The 17,856-nt window shown below is 38.6% G+C and overlaps 1 protein-coding gene across 1 annotated transcript in view; it reads right to left on the bottom strand.

Annotated features, from left to right (window-relative positions):
• LOC137133524 (inactive dipeptidyl peptidase 10-like) overlaps positions 1 to 17,593 on the bottom strand; it is a 110,217-nt gene extending 92,624 nt beyond the window's left edge. Inside the window, exon 1 of the mRNA XM_067517219.1 lies at positions 17,323 to 17,593. Within this exon, the coding sequence (XP_067373320.1) occupies positions 17,323 to 17,379 (57 nt within the window). The 5' untranslated portion in view covers positions 17,380 to 17,593. The remainder of the gene's footprint in view (positions 1 to 17,322) is intronic.
• Between the last annotated feature and the right edge of the window lie 263 nt (positions 17,594 to 17,856).

Here is a 17,856-nt window from a genome sequence, read left to right as displayed (position 1 = left end):
TATTTAACATACTGTATATTAAGTAATAGTTTTTCAAAATATACTTTATTCTTGCTTCCAATAAAATGATAGTTCATTAAAAACTATTTGTTAAAAAAATTATATACTTACTGCCGGTTAACACTGAGCTCCCTCAAAATGACTTTATTGTATTTGTAATTGCAGTTGTTGTTGTGTAATTAAAAGCAATTTCAATTATGTATTTTCGGTTGCTTTATCTTTTTAAAAGTATAATATTGGCTTATTTGTCAAAAACTTTGAATAATTCCACATACACAGTAAACATCAATTAAGACTTGGCTGTAACCTGTAATTATAGCCATACTAATTCTGCATTGGAGATAATATGTTCGTGTTCATTAATAGAAACATGCAAAATCTGCATTAATCTTTGAGAAAGATCGACAGATGCTTTTATCTAGTTTGCCTTGGAACCTAAAAATCAGTTGAGTTATTAAATTGCACTGAGCCTTTTTTCCCATGTTACTGTTAATGATTTAAAGCGCGCTAATGCTCGGAGCCCAATGCAAACATAACCTGTGGCTAATGTGCAACCCCTCACTATTTGTCTGTCCTCCAGCAGAGCTTCCATCACACAAGGTCTGGATCTATTAGTAGCCTTGACTGTATATGCCCTGAGGAAGAGCTTTTATGTGACATTCCACAAATGACATCATAGATCTTTCAGGTATAAAGAGGCCCCTCCATCAAGAAGATAGTGATTTATAAATGTCTGAGAAACTACTCTATTTAATGGCTTTGTTGTGGTGCACTTGTTTAAAGCAAAAGCAATCTTCTCTATCTGATACAAAGTATTGAGGAAATTCAGAAGAACCAAAAAATAAAAATAAAAATAAATATATATATTGAAGATGCTGATTTACATATCAGCTTTAGAAGACAAATGGATTTGGACACCCCTCCTCCCCTCATTTCCAAAACCTTTCTGACACCAGCAGGAGCTGCCTCTGCTTAGCATGTAATTTTCTGATACACCAACTCAGTGTTCATACTGAGTTCACGCTGTCTTTGTCCAGCTGTGCCGAGGCGGGGAGGGGAAAGAAGCAAGGATTTGAGAAACAAGAGCTTGGGATTGAATTTCTGTCTTCACAATATTGTCCATTTTGAGCAAGCCTATGAGTATCTTCAAGGCATGGTTTCCTAATGTGTGTGTGTGCCTGTTTTCTCATATTTAAATGAATAATGTGTAATCTGCTCAGTCCAGCAAGAAACAGTTTTTATTTCTCAAGTGGTTAGACAATGCATCGTATGACCTAGTTCTTTTCAAGCATCTTTGTTGCAGGGAACTAAACAAAATATGCTCTGGTCAGGTTGTTAGTTTACCACAGTTACAGTCCAGCACGATTAATCTAGTCGTGATTGTGCCCATGTGATTATATAACCACAAGATATGAATAAATAGTGTTACTTTTCAGGCTGTGTTTTGCAGAGGACTTTAGGCCAAATTAACATTAAAATATATTATATAATAAAATAGAATTACTTATTGTAAAAACACTGTACGCTGTGTAGGTTTTATGCTAGTTTGTATGGACCTCACTAGTCATAATCTTCAGGAGCTCTATGTGAGAAGTAAAAGGTCTCAATTTGTTGGACAGCGCATTGAACTTCCCCCTGCAAGCTCCAAAGTACAGTGTGTGTGTGTAATGTCTAATTAAGCCTATTTGTGAATAGACATTGTTTAAAGAATTTGCAGTAACCAAGTGGGCCTGTTTCTATCATGTGACTGACAGCAAACCATAGATATGTTCTGAGAGCTGGACTCTCTGAAATCAAACATGTCACCAAGTCAGTTGACTGAAAAATGCTCACTTGGTGTAACAGCCTAAAGAGTTTTCTGGTTTCCAGGTTTGCTTTCACATTGTGCAGCCATGTGTACTTGTATTTCTGCACCAGCTCTGTCTGTGTACTCCCCCTTTGCTATACTGTAGACATTACATGACGATGAAGTTATTTACAGACATAAAACCTGCAATTTCCTTTTTAAAACATGAATTAAAATAAACCTCATCTGTATTTCAAGGTAGAGGGTGGATACCCAAATCAAACCCAGCAGGACCTGTTGGTACTAAAGGGTATGTGTTTGATTTCGACTAAAGAATTAGAAATCACATTCTAGTTCAGTTCAGGTGGACTCTTCAAAATATGATCACAATAAAGTAATAGATTTGCTGGGTACTTAAACGAGACTGACGTTTTGACCTCTAGGTCTTCCAAGCAGGAAGTGTGCACAAACTGCACCATGCAAACACTCCACAAACTTAGCTGCCTCTGGTTTGAGTCAGGTTTGAACATAAAATACAATATGCTTGTCTGCTAAGGGTCAGGTTCTCTCATCAAACTCAGGTTGGCTTTGGACAAAAATATGCAGATTCATATTCTAGTTTGGGGAGTCCTGTTAAATAGTTTCATACATATTGCCTTCATCATTATAATAAAGGGAGAACATTTTTTTTGTCTGTAAGTGATTTTGATTTGAATCTTCATTAAACCACCCTGGATTTCTATAATAACCATGTTGTGAAACTATAAGAATGACTCTTATCTGCAGTAGTATGTACAGTATTTCAAAGGATGTGACAACACAGTATTTCTCAAACATGTGCTGTCATGTCCTATTTTTTGTTTTACCATCTGATGCCTCAGTGTTGAATTTTTCAAAAACAAATAAAAAAGAGGGTGAAAAAGGGAGAAACTGTGTTCATATATCCACCTTCTTTGATGTGCACACATATTTAAGCAGAGAGGGAAACACAGTCTCTGTAGATTCATTCCCTAAACATGTTCTGTTCTTCAAAGCCAATTCAGTCTCATGCATGTCTGCATCCTATGGAGGCTCTTTAGGAGGATTAGCATAATGAGGCAGTGCTGCAGCACATTAAACAGCTGCTTCTGCAGTCCTTTCTCCATCTGCACCTCAGATCTTTTCTTTTCACTCTCCTTCATTACTAGATGCAGGACATCCATTGACAACAGCAAATAACATCTGTCAGGTGTGGGGTTTTGACATTGGGCTTGCACAGCAAGTGTGAAAACCAAAGCTTAACCAGATATAGATACAGAGAAGCTGCACAGATTAAGAAGGACCAAATGGATGGAGAATACGGGTGGTATGTGAGGCAGTGCAGAGCTGCTAGTGAAGGCTTAACATAATCAGTGTTGTTTATGAGAAGGCGTGTGTGTGTGTGTGTGTGTGTGTGTGTGTGTGTGTGTGTGTGTGTGTGTGTGTGTGTGTGTGAAGAAGATAAGGAAAGTGTACAGAACTTTAGCACAACATGAAACACTCTATACCACAAAATTATTTGCAGGAAACTGCTGTGACCAGAATGTGAACAGTGGTGGCAAAAGTACGTTTGGCCTGGATCTTCCAAAAACTCATGTGTCCTCAGATACCTGCAGATAAGTTCAGAAGGCTCACCTGGAGCCACACTTGGATGCACAATCTGTGGGCCAAATTTAAAACAGACCCGGATGGTCCCAACTTCATCCACTGCCAATGTGCATAGAAAAACAACACGTCTAGCGCAGTGTAAAGAAGAACTTCATTGCCAGACCAACATGTCTCAGCTTGTAACTTTTAGCAGAGCCTGATTTAAAGTAAATTAGTGCAAACAGTTCCACACCATCATGATAATCTCTTCCTGCTGTTTTTATGCATAGGTGACAGCCATGGCTGGAGGCTTTATGTTTTAAGGATCTCTGTGTGCCCCATTCTTGTGAACAAGCTATGTCAAGAATGCCTTGAGGAAATGTCTTCAAAACTGACACTTGGATTCTGGGATGAACTGATTAGATTGTGGTGACTGTGGCGCCAGAAGGTAAAGCGGTGGTCCACCTGCTGATTTCGATCCCCGGCTCCTCCTGTCACATGTCGAAGTGTCCTTGAGCAAGACACTAAACCCCAACTTAGTTGCTCCCGGTGAGCGTTGGCCAGCTGCATAGCAGCTCCCCCATTGGTGTGTGCGTGTGTGATTGTGAGTGTGAATGTGAAGCAGTGTAAAGTGCTTTGGTTCGATAGAAAAGCACTATATAAGTGCAGAGTATTGACTGTGACCTAATGTCTGTCCTGTCTAGCTGTCCCATTCTTGTGAAGACAACATTTTGAGGAAATTTCTTCAAATTTGGCATAAGCATCCACTTGAACTTAAACTGCTTCGATTCTGCTGTTCAAAGGTGAAGGTCTCAAGTGTGTCCTATTCTCATGAATGCTTTTTTTCAATGCATTTGATACAAATAACCACTTGGATGCATGATTAGAATATGACAGACATAACAGACATGCATGTAAAATGCACATTGAGAGGTTAGCAGAGGTATATAACTCTATAGCGGTGATTCTAGTTTTAGCCATATGCCTCTCATTTGGATCTAAATAGAAGCATCCATACTCATAGCTAATATGATCCATGGCTTTTATTTTGCCACTTTCAGGGGTCACCACAGTGGCACGTTGATTTGGCATGAGTTTTACGGCAGACGCCCTTCCTGCCGCAACCCTCAAATTTTATCCCTGCTCGGGACCGGCACCAAGGTGGCCCCTGGTGGCTGGGTGGGGCCACACCTGGTGGGGTGGGATTCAATCCTGCAGCCTTCTGCATCCCAACCCGATACTCTACCCATTGAGCCACCAGCGCCCCATATACTTATAGATAATACTGGATTAATTGTGTCAGTTTCATTTGTTTTAATTGCACATATTCAGATGGTTTATTTTACACTTCATAAAATATTGAGCTGTTCAGATATGAAACATATAAAATTGTTTTCCTGCTATTTTTTAATTTTCTAGTCCTGTTTCCAGGCTTTGCATTTAGTTGAAACAATATTTTTGAGGTAAAAGCATTTTCTATATGCACCAAGAGAGGCACCAAAAGCAATCAACAGGAGAGTCTAAACCCTTTTTCAAATTTCTTTTCTGGCCAAATTTGTGATTTAAGCACATTTCAGAAACATTCCACCATCCCATTATCTATGAAAGGCTTTCACACGTTCTCCCCCACTGGCCAAAAACAACAGCTCTGTTGTGGAAAACATTTTATGGGCTGACAATTGCTGTTAACAAATGGAGAGGAGGCACCTCTGTTCCAGTGGCTGACATATTCAAATCACTCCTTCTCTGAACAACTGGGCTGATAAGAAAGCATCTGTGTCTTATTAGGTATAATCATAATTGACAGGTATGAAAAAAAAAAACAAGATTTGTGCACGTGGGCTTATGTGTGCAACACACACAAATATCTGTGTCTCTTCTGGTTTGTTGCAGAGAGATACTGCTCAGCCAGCTGGAAAGGAAGTGTAACAGCAGAAAACATAATCTGAAGAAAGAGGTAGAGTGTAGCTGTGTGAAACCATTGTGGTCGACTATTTGTAAACCACAATATAGAGCTTAGTGCAAAAAGTCATTTGTCATGCTTGTCACAACGTATAACAGAAATTCACAGTCAAGAGCACCTAACAACAATTCAAATTAATATTCTAACATCAGTAATTATAACAATTTAAGCACATATACGGATGGATAACAAATTAAACAGATTAAATATAACCATGGTAATAACCTGCACTGTATCAGTGTGTCAAAGACACTGATCTTCTGATTGGATGCAAAAATCAAGCGGTTGAAAAGTACTTTTTTTACACGGTGCCAATCCAGTGGTTTAGGGACCATCTGGTTCATCTAATGAGTTAAACATGACTCATTATCTGCTTTAGTTACACTTTGTTCTGAGAAGACAGACCTCATATACCATTACATCTAATTCTATCTCAAAAATCGTAGAAATGTCAAAAGTTAGCTGAGGTGAAGTAATTCTTCCCTCTTTGCATCATAAGTGGGAAAGACATTGGTGAATGCTTTTATTTATTTATTGGATGGGTAAAGCCAGAGTTTTTGTTGACTCATTCTAATCACAGGATCGTAAACCTTAGTATATGGTGTAAAGCACTTTGTACAACTGCCATCTAGCTCGATTCCCTTTATTCATTTTTTTCCATTGGGTTGTAGCAGTATACCTGTAACATGGTATGTAAAGCATGGTAAGAAAATTGATGGTTATCATGCTACGTAAAATTTCATATTACTAGTAGGTTGCTGAAAAATGATGTGGCTGAATGGAGAATCTCACCTGGGCCTGTCAGACTCGACAAGAGGCTCCACATGCACGTATGCAGGGCGGAAAGTGGCAACTCAAGACCGATTTCAATCCCTCGATTGATTATTGGAGAGAATAATCAGCAGATTAATCCATGATGAAAATAATCATTAGTTGCAGTTGGATAGAAAATCGTTTAAAGTCAGCTCCACCTCAGCCATTCATCCTGCTTTCACATCAATGCAGGAGTAATGAGCTCCTGCCTCAAGGGTAACATTTCTCAGTTTTTAGAAACTATCAGAAAGGTGATAATTCTACTATGAGGTCAAAGTGAGTAGTGGAGTCACTCTCGACTGCATTATAAGAAGAAGTGGTTGTAAAGTTTTGGCCACCTTATTCATTTTAAATAGGGCTGACAAAACATTAGAACAACTCCAGTATGAATCCACTACCCACTTTGACCTCAATAACAAACACATAGTAAATATTTCACCAGACAGTTTCAACCTAAAAACTGAGAAACTATTACCTTGTAAAAGTAGAAACTATTGGATTGCATTAAATTGCACAGGTGGTTATAATGTAATCCCTCACTGATGTATAGTAATACTAATAATGTTGCTGCCGCTGCTGCTGCTGCTGCTGCTGCTACTACTACTAATATTAATAATAATAATAATGGTGTAACATTATATATTTGTACCACGTAAATATGTTAGATTATTATCACATTGTGAAAATCTCATAATGTTGTAATACTACCAGCAATACCACCAAAAAAAAAAAAAACACACAACAAGACAGCTCATTACACACTCAATACTCTTTCCAAATCATTCTGTTGTTGGCCCCACTCTGCCTGACCCAGATTCGCACTCTGTAATAGATGAAATTTCTGGCAGCTAACACTGTCTAATTATTAATCAATTTTTCTCCATTTAGAGAAACAGCAAAGAGCAAGAAAAGCACCTATTCTTTAGGACTAAGATCTAGGCCTGTTGAGCTCCAGAGGTCTGGATCTCAGCCACTTTGATCCTGATACTGTCCCCTAGGTTTAACCTGATTCGGCCCAGTCTGTGGTGTGTCCACATGAGTCAGTACTCTAAGTTTGAAGAGCTTGCAGATACATCTTTGTTCTTTTTTTAATATATTTCTACTTTTACTTTTTTTCCTCCCTTTACCCTCAGACACCTCAGTACTTCAAGCTGTAAAGATGTGTTGTTAACAGCACCGATTAACAGTAAAAAGTGGTGGAAGACAAGCAAGGAAGGAGATGTTTAGAAAAATATTGATAAAATTGTCAATTAAATTCACTCTCAACATCCCTCAGAATTGGCTGAGATTAAACATAGAAAAAATTAGACAGTATGTATACAAGACTGGTTTATCTGTATGACACAGTATTGACATGTGTCAACAGTGCATAGAGGGTAGAAATACTGTGCAAACATCTCTCTCATGAGATTAGTCAGGAATAATTCAGCAACTCATCGGGTATTCAGATGTACTGCTGTGTTTTGCCAGTGACTCATTTCTAAATCTATGAAAAGAAAAATTATCATAGTTGCAGTTTTTAATTTTGCAATGCACAAAGTTTTAATGACAGCAGAGAATAATTAATTTGTTCTGGGGAAACTGTCAGTGTGACCTAGTTTGGAAAGTTGGCTGGTTTCTTGAGAATGTTGTGTGTGAAAACAATGCACCACTTCGAAAAAAAAAAAAATCTTTATGAGGGCCCCTCAATTAATGCCTGTGCTGCTTTCAGCAGTTTGAAAGGGAAGTGAGAAAGGTCAAATACTTGCTCGTAACTGAAGAATTAATCTTTTTTTCTCCAAACATATACGTGTCTTTATCAGCAACTTTTTAAAATATTACCTTAATTCAAAATTTGTTGGCCTTGAACATTTTCAGATGAAAGGTAGAGTATTTCAAAGGGGTATTTGTAAAAATCTGCAGACAAATAGAGTAAAAATCATACACATCAGAGCAGCCTCATCTCTAACAAGTTAAAATAACGGTAAATAAAATTTGACAGCTTGAAAACACATTGATTTTTGTGTAAAAAAAAAAAAAAAGAAAAAATTAAAAAACAATACAACAAACAATCCAGAAAACAACATGAATATTGACAGAGGCACTTGCTGCTGCAGGTGTTCAGTTTGAAATTTAAACCCTAATCAGAAGAAGGCTGGAGGAGTGAAAATAAAGTAAAATGGGGAAAAAAAAAATCGTAATCTTCACCTGTAATGTTGCCACATCAGATATCCTGGCTGCAAAAACTGAGCGTTGCATAATGCCTAAGGTAACGCTGAAAATATCCCAACAGTGTTACATAAGAACATTTATTATAGTGCAAGTAAATCCACTGACTCTGTGAGCCATGATAATGAGTCGGAATCAATCAGCAGTTTGCTGGAACACCTGTTCTATGTGCCAATTTAATCTCTGATGAGGCTTTTAAAATAAAAGCTGTTGGAATATAAGTAGAACACTTTTTTTATATGATTGTGATTTGGAAAAGTTTTATTATTTTTTTCAAAATTCTGTTTTAGGTTGATAGAAACAGGGAGAGGTAGAGTGAGAGAAAAAGATGCTGTTATTAAGGAAGAAACAGCAAAAGTTCAAGTCTGCAGAAAAGGAGAAGTCTGACTACTGCACTGGACTCTGTGTACAGTATCCTATGGCTCTGCTCAGAAACTATATTCCAAGATGCCAAAGGCAACAGTTAAAGGTTTAAAGCATTTAATTTAATTTCTGCATCCTTAAACTGCAGGCCCATGGCCAGAACAACATGCATGCAGCAGCCTCTGGGGCAGATTTGGACAGCAGATTTGGTTTAGGGCACATAATTCATTTCTAGTTTTCTTTGTGCTGTATTCCTTAAACAAAAAAAAGCTCTAAATAGTTTAACTTAAATCTACAGAATAACTGAATTGCTACGTATGGCCTGTGTTTGACTGATTCCTAGCTTCTCTTGGTTGCACACCTTTAAAATATATATATATTTTAATCTCCATGGAAAAAGAAAGAGAGTAAAAAGAAAAAACTGCATTTATAATGATCTCCTTTACAGAGCCAGGCTTAGATAAACCCTTCAGCTCATAGGCCACTGACACCAAAAGATGTGAGCACTTGAAGATCTGAGATATTCAAGCAGTGAAAATTACCGAATTTTTTTTTATAATTTATCCCTGTCTACTGGATTTTTCCTAATTCTTAATTGGAAATTATCAAATTCATGCAGACCATCAAGCGCAGCCATCAAAAAGCTTTGCTTCTTCCAGTCCCTTCTGTGTTACATGCTGACGCTTAAGGTGTCTTTTTTTCGCATTAGTCATTGACGCTCTGAGCTTTCAGTGTAGTGAAATAGAAACCCAGACGCTTTCAATATTTGACGCCTAAATCGATTCAATAAAATCTAAAGCCAAAAAGTGGACTATGGAAATATGCTCTTGAATTAACTTAGGGAAATCGATGCATAGTCTTGGAGCCTCCAATACTAACGCCCAAGGGTATCTGTAGCATCAATATGATCCATCAAATGATGTACAAAGATGCAAAATTCGATGCCTTAGGAAGCGTCAATTTCTGAGAATGTGTTGGTCCATCGTGTCTCCTGACTTGTTGTTTGCTTTCCGCTTCCTATGGTTCTGCAAAATCGGAGGCGCTTAGAAAATGTGTGCAACAAACAAACAATGCAGATGTCAGTGGTTAAGTAAGAGCCAAAATCAAGGATTTTTCTCATGACTTCATCATGTAGATTACAGCCAGCACTACACAAAAAGCTGACAGCTGGATTCATCCTCATGTCTGTAAGCAGTAAGCCACGTTGTTGAATTTCTGACATCTGCCTGAAACAATATATATATATCTAAAATGATGAAACACTGCCACTTGTCAAATATCATAAAACAGCTACAAAACCGCAGGCTTTTGCTGACTCACAAGGTACAGCAGTAAAAGCACATCAGTTTGCTTATATGTCAAACTATATAAAAAGTGAACAAGCTCCCATCTACTCAGATGTTATGCTGCCTATACTGTAACTAATGGTCAATGTGTTGTAGGAGTTATTTTCTTATACAGTGTGTAGTTTTTAGTTTCCAGTTATCCCTTGAGAGAATGATCTATTGTGTTTATTCATCTCCGAGGGCTTGAATGTTTGAGATTTGTACGTACAAAAGTCATTAATACAGCTGCAGTCACAGTATGAGAGATTTCTTTCCTTACAGTATTTTAGTTTTGTGAGTGTATTTCATTAAGTCATTTGCTCCTGAAACACCCTCTGCAGGGAGTGAGACGACAGGAGCCAGACTGTTTGACCATCTGTCCTGTGGTGGGAGCTCCCTGTGGTGCTCGGGTGTCTCCCTCTCTCTCTCTACAGTGAGCCCTAATGTGCCAAGAGGATTGCCCCTAAATTGCACACCAGGCCTCCCCTGAAGACAGAATTGTTACACTGTGTTGATCTCTGTGATTTAGACCAAAGCAAGCTGTTTGCTCATTGGATGTGACAGTTACAGTGCTATAAGTCTATGAGATTCTTCGTGTGTTCCATGCGGGAACAATGCAATAAAAAATACTTCCATGTGCATGTTTGGCCATGTTGAGCAAAGCCACTTTACGTTGTTCACAGCAGCTGGCTATCTTGGTCAGCTTGCTGACCCCTGTGCACCATGGTGTTGTGGCTCATCAGTTTACTTTATGGTGTCCACGTTCAGGTTAGACATTTGATTGTTAAGCGAAAACTGTATCAGGTTTTGGCGACTCCATTCTTATTGACCGAACAAGATGCAATGCAGTGCTTTGGATGGAAGAAGGCTTAAGCCACACACCCTCACAGAACTAAGGTTACAATGCAAAAACTGATCCAGTTAAAGCTACAACATGCAACTTAAGCATGTGAAAGTCAGAATCAATCCACAGTTCTCCACTCAGCCAACCCTCTCCCTGCTCCACTACGCTCTGGCCTGGTAGCTGTCGTTATGAAATTACAGTAAATGAGAATTCAGAAAAGGCTTACTAATCTAGCAAAAAAGAAATCTGTGATTAGGGGAATATCTTTTAGACGTGAATATCTCTACATGGGCAGCACAGTGGTGGAGTGGTTAGCACTGCTGCCTCACAGCTATAGGGTCCCTTGTTCGTAAACCAGCCAGCTGTGGCCTTGAGGAGTTTGTACGTTCTACCTGTGCTTGTGTGGGTTTCCTCCATGTACCCCTCTTTCCTCCCACATTCCAATGACATGCATGTTAGATTAAATGGCGACTCTAAATCTCCTGTAGGGATGAATGTGAGTGTGAATGGTTGTCTGTCTGTGTAAGTCTCTCTGTGTGTCTCTCTCTTTCTACTCTGCAATCTTTTGCAGTTTTACAAATGACACCTGGGAGCTCATAAGTGAGAGAAAACAAAGTCTTATTTTAAAAATTAGATTGAAGTAATGAGGCTAGTTTCACATTGTCAGTTCACCTACACACATGTAATTGCTATAATACTTGTTAAAGCTTATAACAACTGTCTCATCATCATAAACCTTTCACTTTAAGTGGCTGATTTTAGCTTTTTATTTCCCAGTATCTAAAACTATGATCCTCCACACCAAGATGTCACTCCAAACTATGTTTCGCATCTTCAAACGCCATAAAAAAGTGTCATACTCCTCACTGAAAGCTAGCATAGGAGGATTTATGAATAACTTTTATTTCCTACACTGAAGTGGGGATAGTTTAGTCCTAAGTCAACTTTCAGCACAATTCCTATAGGGGTGTTTTCTGAGATACTTAGTAAACACAGGCCCTGATCTATCCAAGGGACTTGCAGTGTCTGAGGGAAAATGGGTTTAGTTTAGAATGAATGCTGACCCACACAGGAGAATTCAGAAAGATAGGACTAACAAAGAGACGACAAAGCATTACACAAGCTCAAAGTCAAACCCTAAACAAGCACATTGTGAGCACACGGCAAACACTCACCGTTCAAAAATGCGACATCTGCCTTTTATCTGCACTGTTTCTCACAGCAGATGCAGTTCAGCCCCTGAGCACCTTTATACCGTGGTGACATATTGCTTTAGATAACAACATTCTTGCTGAAGAATCCAAACAAAGTAAGATAATGACAATTTACCGTTCAGTAAAAGCTGTGTGATCTCAACTGTTGCTACACTTAAAGAAGCGCAGCAGTACACAGGGGCAAACAACATCTATGAAGCTCTTTCTTAGCTGAGTCTTGCCTAAAGTACTTGGGTAGACCACAGGGAGGGATTCACTTTGTGAACTGATGGTTCACAGAGATATTTTGTTCGTTCTTGGCCCATGACCCAAAAATATTATGACACATGTTGGTCTGAGCAACTTAACCCTTCCAATTCAATCATCCCCATAGAGATGAAACATCCAATGAAAAACTAAATAAGCTGATACATTAGTAGATGGGTAATTGTGTTAAATAGTCATGTAAATAATTTTCCAACAATATTTAACATAAAGTTTGACTCTGTAGAGGAAGCAATGCACAATGTGTAGGAAAATATTAAAACTTAGAGAAAAGTAAGATTATTATTTTTCCCGAAACAAGGAAATTTCTCTCGAGCAAGCAAATAATCTGCCTTATTACAGTATGTCATATGTTTCAAACCAATGGGAAAAAATGCAATTATTGGCAGCAATTTCTTGCTTTATATAATACCGGGTGATTCGAAAATAAAACGACATGTTTTTGTTGTGAAATAATAAAAACCGAGACTCGTAAACAGGTCTAACAGCGAGTTTATAATGTTGGAGGTGCCATTAGGCAAATTGCGGGTCTCAAAAGAAAAACTGTACTGCTCACATCCACAGTTTATTGGATCGACTGAAGAGGCAAGAGAATGAACAATTAGATTGGCGCCAGCAATGCATGACCATTTATTTCTACCTTCAAGCCCAAGGGGGTGCAATGTCACAATTGTCCTCATTTTCTGCAGCTGCTTTTAATGGCCACAGAACGCTGAATGTAATGAGAGAGTGTAGCATGCACCAAGGTGATTGAAATTAATTTCTGGTCCTCAAGGGGAAAACTATCATTTCACACTACCGATGTGCCTCGAGTAATTGCAGCGTCAGTCGGTTGTTCCATTGGGTTAGTGGGCTGTACGTCCAACACTTCCAGAGTGATATTATCCATATTGATCAGATAAATTGCCACTATATTTAGAGGTTGCTAATGGCATTGATCCACCGACCTTCCGTGCATTGCCCCAAACAGGTAAAAATTAGTTATTCCTGACAGCATCGCTCTGACTAAATTCCAAGCTGCCTCGTTTGAACTCTGAGGTGAATGTTAACGCATAAGGACATGTTGCAGGCAGGAGGAAGCAAGATTTCCACATTGTGTTGTTTGTAGTATGCACACAACCCTGAAAATCTGTTAACTTGTGTTCCTACTGTTTTTAAATCCCAGCTCCTAGCTGCATACACTCTTTAACACAGATCAAACAGTCTTTATTTTCCTTGCCATTGTGTACAGCCATGTTTTGCTTTTTTTCTCTGAGACAGCTCCGACTGAGCAAGAACAGTGCTGCTCGATTCTTCACAAAGACTGAGAAAATGAAGCACACGTACAATTCTCAGATCTCTGCTCTGGTTTCATGTGCCAAAGATGCAGTGCCTTGCAAAAGTAGTTATACCCCTTGAACTTTTTCATGTTTTGTCACATTACAAACAGAAATGTAAATTCATTTTATTGGGATTTAAGTGATAGACCATCACAAAGTGGCACATAACTGTGAAGTGAAAGGTGAATGATAAATGGTAAATATCTGAAAAGTGCTATTTGTATTCAGCCCCCTTTACTCTGATACCACTAACTAAAATCCAGTTGAACCAATTGTCTTCAAAATTCACATAACTAGTAAATAGAGTCCACCTGTGTGTCATTTAATCTCAGTATGAATCCAGCTGTTCTGTGAAGGCCTCAGAGGTTTGTTAGAGAACATTAGTGAACAAACGGCATCATGAAATCCAAGGAACACACCAGACAGGTCAGGGATAAAGCTGTGGAGGGTTAGGTTTTAAAAAATATCCCAATCTTTGAAAATCTCATGGAGCTCTGTACAATCTATCATCTGAAAATGAAAAACGCAAGTATAAAAATAAATTGGAAACCATTTATCATTTACCTTTCACTTCACAATTATGTGCCACTTTGTGTTGGTCTATCATGTAAAATCCCAATAAAATACATTTACATTTGTGCTTGTAACGTGACAAAATGTCACGATCAAAAGGATCAGCAGTTCTAACATGGATCCAGATCTCAGTTCTTTTAAATTTAAACGTTTTTGTGTCAATGCTCCTCAGCAAATGAAATATGTGACTATTTCTGTCTTACACTGTGTTCTTCAGTGAACATAAAAAGTCTGCACACTCCTATTAAAAGGCCACGTTTTTAAGATGTAAAACATTCAGACCAAGATAAATCACTTTAGAATTATTTTTCCACGTTTAATTTAACCTGTTTAATTCATCTAAAATCATGAGGCTGCATAAGGGTACAGAACCTCTTTTAATTAGGGACGTGGCCGTGATCAGAATTCACCAATTGCATTCAAACTGGTGTTAAGCAGTAGTCACTTCACACCCGCCATCAATGAAATTAAGAATCTGGTAAAAATTCTGGCTAAGCCCACATAAAGTTTAGCTGTTCTTGTAGAGGGTTTCTGAATTTACTCACTTGTCTCTTATAGCAAAAGCCATTGTCCCCAAAGAGCTTACAAAGACCCAAAGAAATCTCGTTGTTGGAAGGTATCAGTCAGGAGTATCAGTCAGTGAAGATGATCATCGAGTGGAGAAGATATGGTACAACAGTGACTGGACATTCCTCCTGCACTGATTTAAAAAAAAGAAGAAGAAAACTGGTGCAGGAGGCTGCCAAGAGGCCTACAGCAACATTAAAGGAGCTGAAGAATTTCTATCAGGTCGTACTGGTTGCGTATTACATGTAACAGTTATCTCCCTCATATGTCTGGGCTTTGGGATAGGGTGGGATGACATAAGACTTTTCTTACAAAGAAAAATATCCACACCCAGCCAAATTCTGCAAAAACCTATGTCAAGTCTGACAAAGGCATGTGGGAACATGTGTTTTGATGTCTGAGACCATATTTAACTTTGTGGTCTTAATTCAAGAAAGTATATTTGGCATAAAAAAAAAAAACCTGCCCATCACCAAAAGAACAGATTGAAGCATGGTGGCTGCAGCATTATGCTTGGGGCTGTTTTTCTTCAGCTGGAATGGGGGATTTAGTTAAGGTGGAGGGAATTATCAACAGTTCCAAATATGAGATGAAGTGGACTTCATCCACTTCATCGTGACAATGACCTAAAGCATTCCTCCAATCAACACAAGAATGGCTTCACCAGTGGAGGATCAAAGTCTGGAATGGCCCCGCCAGAGCCCGGACCTGAATCCAATTGAAAGTCTGTGGGGACCTGAGGACTGGTCTGACAGATTTGGAGCGCTTTTGCAAGGAAGAGTGGGGAAAGATTCCCAAGACAATATGTCCTATGCTGATAGACTCCTATAGTTTAAGGGTGTGCACATTTATGCAACCATGTTATTGTAAGTTTTTTTTACCTCTAAAATATTTTATTTTTTAAATAACTTGCACAGATTATAAGACACATTAAAGATGGAAACAGTTTTCAAGTGATTGAACCTCCTCTTCTTCCAGGCACGCCTGGAATTGTTATGGCCTCCTTAACGTCACTGTAATATTACTTTGTTTTAGTTTGGTCTACACTGATGCAACGTTTTCTGCAGTTTGTACATAATATGTATAAAAACAGGTTACAGTACAGAAAGCTGCAATGACTTCATCTGAAACAGGGACCCTGCACAGTTAAATATGGATCTACATTGCACCCCCTTTATTTAAATGCTTTTGTATTTATATTTTATTTTAGCATTTATCTCTATTTCATTTAATACTGCATGTATTACACATATTGGCTTATTTATACCCTACCACATTAAGACTGTAGTAGCACTAAGGTTAGGTGGATACAGCTTTGCTTGGCTCTTCACACACCGTTACACTCTCTAGAGCCTTTCAGGGCGTCATAGTTATCAAATCTTCAAGAGGATGCAAACTTTTCCACTTATATATTGTATAGTTTATTATGTTACTAATGCTACTCCAATACAATCTAGAGGGAAACATTGTACTTTTACTCCACAACAGTTATTTGATGACTTAGTCACTACTTCCTTTTTGGATTAGAAAATCTAAAGACCTAATAAATGCTGATTAAATATTATGTAAGAAGCAGCTGTCAGAACATCAACTTTATTCAGCTTTACCTTTAGGAGCTGCTGTTTTGGTTCTATATCTGCATTGTTTGTCCTTATTTTTAATTGCCATAATTTTATTTGCCACACTTTTCACCTTTTGATAATTTGTCAAACAGATCTGGACTAAAGTTTTATGTTAAATGATTGTCTTCTGTAAGTGGAAAACTTACATTTTACATAGTTAATAGTTTTACTTGAGGAAAATATCGAATAAGTTATTCTAGTTATAGTGGATTTTTTTTTTTTTTCATAAGCAGGTACTTGCACCTGAGTTTTTAGTTTGTGTAGTTTGCAGGCTTCTGCCACTGACTGAAACATACGCACACGGTGCAGAAACAAAGTGGATTTCATCAGTTCCATGTTAGGAGAGACAACATAAATGCATTGAAAGAGGGTCATCTGTGATCCTCTGTATCGATATTAAATGTTAATAATAGCCCTGCAATATTTTTCAGTATATTCAAAGTCCCATAAATAATTGAATCAAGTGGATGCACTGGAGTGAGACGGTCCTCAAACGGAAACACTATTAGTCCTTCATCCCAACTAAATCATTTATCTAACACTGCGCCACGCGACAGGGTCACAATAACAAATCATACGTTCACACACACACACACACACTCTCATAGTTTTTATATTTCGTATACATCACTCCCAACTCCCTTTAGACTCCTCAAGCTGACAACTTTCCTTCCTCTGCTAAAGTTGTGTGCCACACAGTATCGAAACTAAGGCTCTTTGCTTTTCTAAAAGTTAAACCTCGGAGGTTTCACTTATACACATATTCATGTGACTCAGACAAAGAGGAAAATCAGTCCCAAACCCGGCGACAAGATACAGATTGCGGTGAAAAGCAGCCAGCAGTGTTGGTCCTTACCTTTCCGTCAACAGAGTATCTCCGCCCGTGCTGCGCTGCCCCTGCGCTTTGGTTCATGTTTCAGCACCGTGGACAGCTCCAGTGTGGACAAAAACCCAATCAGTCCCCCGATGGACAAACCGCAGTGGATACAAACCCACAGTGGCCGAAGTAAGCTGGTGTGAAACTAGTTAACTGGCTCCTTCCGAGCTGTTCACCGGTTCGTCGTTTTGTCTGTGACACGCACGGTTTATCAGCCAATGACTCCTTGTGCGTAAAAAACTCTCTCTGCTGGTGCGCCAGCAGCGAGGGAAACTGACTGTTCATTCATCCGACAGTAAGTTAGCCCTCACTAAGCCACACATAACATAACAGGCTGGCAGCAATCTGTTCGTCATACAATTGTAAAGGGTTATAATGCTCCACAAACATGTTTTTTCCCTTACAAACCCTGAAGCATTACCAGATATGAGGGGACATTTGCTGACACAAGACTGAACCTTTTTGTACTAAAATGCTCGTTCTTATTCCATGGAAGCAGATTACATAATATGA

Source organism: Channa argus, chromosome 9 (genome assembly GCF_033026475.1).
Source record: "Channa argus isolate prfri chromosome 9, Channa argus male v1.0, whole genome shotgun sequence".
Classification (NCBI taxonomy): domain Eukaryota; kingdom Metazoa; phylum Chordata; class Actinopteri; order Anabantiformes; family Channidae; genus Channa; species Channa argus.
This window is presented reverse-complemented; position numbering and strand designations above follow the sequence as displayed.